This window comes from Liolophura sinensis, chromosome 5, assembly GCF_032854445.1.
Source record: "Liolophura sinensis isolate JHLJ2023 chromosome 5, CUHK_Ljap_v2, whole genome shotgun sequence".
Taxonomy (NCBI): Eukaryota; Metazoa; Mollusca; class Polyplacophora; order Chitonida; family Chitonidae; genus Liolophura; species Liolophura sinensis.
In genome coordinates this window covers 7,627,915-7,631,672 of record NC_088299.1, presented here as the reverse complement: position 1 = coordinate 7,631,672, position 3,758 = coordinate 7,627,915, and the positions used below count along the sequence as shown (strand labels likewise).

General features: G+C 36.5%; 1 protein-coding gene across 1 annotated transcript; it reads left to right on the top strand.

Annotated features, from left to right (window-relative positions):
- The first annotated feature begins 662 nt into the window (after positions 1-662).
- On the top strand, positions 663-1,970 carry LOC135466004 (FMRFamide receptor-like). Its single transcript, XM_064743389.1, has one exon. The coding sequence runs from the start codon at positions 663-665 to the stop codon at positions 1,968-1,970; it is 1,308 nt and encodes a 435-aa protein (XP_064599459.1).
- Positions 1,971-3,758: the final 1,788 nt, after the last annotated feature.

Sequence of the window (3,758 nt, the reverse complement as noted above, 5' to 3'; positions counted from 1 at the left end):
AGCTAAAGCATCATGCTAAATCAGCCACGTCTGTGGTCAAAATATCAGTTACATCAATTATAGACATTGATGGCGATGATGCAAAAAAATTGGCGTACTGTAAAATAACATTAGAAATAACCTGATATCGTTATCAAATGCATAATTACTCTTTGTTGTGCATTTTACAAATGCCTTTTTGTTCAAAAGAAAACGGCGAAGCTAGATTTGATCTTTTTAATGCATGAGTTTAGGTTAAATTGACAGGTTTGTTAGGCTAACTAAAACACTTTTTTGTGTCTTTTTATGTATTTTTTACTTTGATTTCAATCGCCATGGGTCTTTTATTTTCCTTTTTACAATGCATAGACAAAGTTCCTAATAAAAAACCTGCTTTCTAGATAGAGTAACTAAGAAACACGGAGATCAGTCCAATTGATTGCGGTTTAACGTCTTACCTTTTCAATCATATGACAACGAGGAGTTGTGGTGAACGCCAAACGAGGCAGCAACAAGTACCATTTTAAAAGTTTAGTTTTAAACTACCATTTTCAAACTTTGAACGTAATTTGGTGATTTGTGAATGGGAGTCAAATCTTGATTCTTAGCTTCCTGTAAGCATTTCTTCATGTTATATTTTTCAGGTTGTCCATATATTATCGGATAATCGTCACTTTTTGGACATGGGTTTTGGACTGGTCTACATGGGCTTCTTCCTAATCATGAACTCAAAGATCGTCCAGTCGACATGTAACTCAAGTAGTTTTATAGACGATATGGAACCTGATTCTCCCATTGATATTGTTGGAGATGAAGGGCTGTGGAATTTTCCTCTTTCTGACCACAATAACACACTAGGGAATACTTCCACGGCAAGTGCCTGCAATTTCACCAACGAGGCTAACGATTGGTTTGTGGACGTTAAAACTGCTCAAAAAGAAACTCCACGTTGGCGCGTCACATATAATCAAGTAACGTTTGTTATACGGGGAATTTATTTCCCAGTGATCACTACACTGGCCTTAATTGGGAACGCCCTGACCGTGTCAGTACTACGAAAAGACGTACTTAATTCAAGTTCAACAGCATATCTTCTAGGCTTAGCCGTGGCAGACCTACTTTTTGCCATCTTCTTTGCCCCCACTATATTCAGAGTCTATCTTTCGGCCATGCCTTTAAGATCTTTTCAAACCTTCTATGCTTTCTATGCATCGTACTTTTTGCCACTGGTTAATACATTTCACACTGCAGCTGTCTGGGTCACCACTGCATTCACTATAGAACGCTTCGTCGCCGTGGCTATGCCAATGAAAGCACAGAAATACTGCACCAAATCTCGGGCCAAAAAAGTCGTGGTCGCCGCATTCGTCTGTGGAATTTCTCTAAATATTCCACGATTCTTTCGCCGATCCGTCGTACCTTTGACAGACCCGGTGACGAACGAAACTTATTACACCCACAAATTGACCAGTCTTGGAGTAAATGAGCAATTTGAACAAGTATATTTCTGGATTTACTTTCTGGCAACGAAAGTTATCCCTTTCCCTTTGTTGGCGTCTCTGAATTTTGCGGTTCTCTGGCACGTCTGGCGTGCTAGATGGGATCGAGTTCGCCTCACAACGAAACAAGACTCTCGCGAGGATACCGGCAAATCACGCGAGAACCAAATTACGCGCATGCTGATTATGATAGTGACGGTGTTTCTCGTGTGTAATGCAACCGCTGGGGGCGCCTCTCTCTATGTGGCGTTGTATGGACTAAAGACGCTCTACATCAATCAGAACCCGGCAGAATTCTACATGTTTTCTATGGGCGAGGCTCTGATCAACACAAACCCCCTTGTTAACTGTGTCCTTTATGCCGCTTGTAGCCAAACCATGCGGAAAGAACTCCTACATTTATTCTGTCCAAAGATGAAGTACAGACCATCTCTCAAAACAACGTCCCTAACCCAGGAAACAAGAGCAGATGAGGAATCGGAAAAACAATGAGGCAAAGACGTTGTTTGTTTTCATTTTTTGTCAGGCAAAACGAACATTGTTGTGATACAACCAACAAAGAAGTTTCCCAAGTCTCAAAGCTTTTCTGGTGGGGATTTGATCTCATTTCTTTGCACTTGTGCTAAATGATGAGTTTGCAGAAAATGTGAAGTAAACATCAGAGAAATACAATCAATACTTCAGTCTAAATTAATTGTACCGTTTGTTTTACAACTTTTTTACAAAACCGTTTGCTTTGGTTTTCAGAATGTACATATTTACCATATCTGTAAAAAAAATGCATTACGGTAATATTTGTGAAGTTACATGAATGCATTTCATAAAAACGTTGACCAAAATACGGTCTGTTAAACCTTTGTAATGCACCCTTAGATGTACGGTTACTGCGAACAATGTACATGAATCCTTATGTTTCTTCAGCCCGTTATTGCTAAGGAGTACTGTCACGACATTGTCCGTGTGCACGTTTGTCCGTCTGTCTGTCTGTCTTTCTAATTGTTTTTTATCGCCATAAATCCGAACCTATAAAGCAGAGGAGGTCATTGTCGCGCAAACTTGGGCCGTTTGGCCTTTTCAAGTCTATCCTTGCATTGTTTGGCTTACTAAGCAGCTTAATATGCGTCAACAGCATTTTATCGGAGGTTTAACTGCTTTAGTGAAAAGTAACTTCATGGAAATTCATATTTGGCTTCTAAAGGTGGAGAAGACATAAAAATGATATCAAGTTCAGATGAAAGAGTGCGAAAAGTTATTCCTAAATGTGGTCTTCAATATTTTTTGGAATTTTTCCTTGAGAAAAAGACACATAGTCTTTATTTATAATAATATAATAAATAATGTCATAAATGAGGATGTAACACAGGTTTAATAAATATTTTGCACTAAAATTGTCATCTAACAAATGTATTATACCTCAATATAGATCATATTCATATTTTTAATATGCTTATAAATATAATCATAATTTAAGTTAAATGCATATGTTTCGATATAAACAACAAATTTACATTCAAATAAATTTTATTAGGCAAGCATCACATCCTTATTTAGAACATTGTTATGCTACAACGATAAGTACTAAAAGTTTGTCCCAAATACCCACCATACAAAAATATTTTTAAATACCCTTTTCTCTTGAAAAAATATTAAAGATCATATTTGCAAACAAGTTTTGACGCTCTTTCATCTGATTTTGTCGTCATTTTTATGTTCTCTTCTCCTTTAACATATTTCAAATCTATATTTACATTAAAGTGAATATAAACGATGATACCAAAACGGTGCCATTCGAAAAGTGAGGTAAAAATGTCCTCAAAATTATTTCAATTTATTTTATTGTTTATTTTTTTTTCTCAGAGGGTAAAATACAGTGGTCCTCTCGAAACGCTTCTAAGTGATGTCAAGTCATATTCTGTTTCCTCATTACCCTTTTGTTATGACCCAAACTGTCTGTATTATAAAGAGATGGCTTGTTCGAAATACACGACAGTTTAGCCGCACAAAAAAGTAACCAAAACCAGCAGATTTTATTTTACAACAATTTATTAGGTTTAACAAGGACAGATAACAAGACTTATACAAATACTAAAGTACTTAAGTTTAACAAGAAAGGATAGCAGTATCTATAAAAATACTAAATTACTTACATGTACAACGGTGTCAAGTCCAAAGGGACGCATACATTCCACAATGCTGAAAAAATACAGGTATAAATGCACAAATAAGAGGGAAAATCCAGAGTATAACTGAGTGTATGACGAAATATACACAAAATTCCAC

Excerpts from the sequence above, each read along its gene's own strand:
- LOC135466004 (XM_064743389.1), top strand. The coding sequence starts at position 663 with ATGGGTTTTGGACTGGTCTACATGGGCTTCTTCCTAATCATGAACTCA.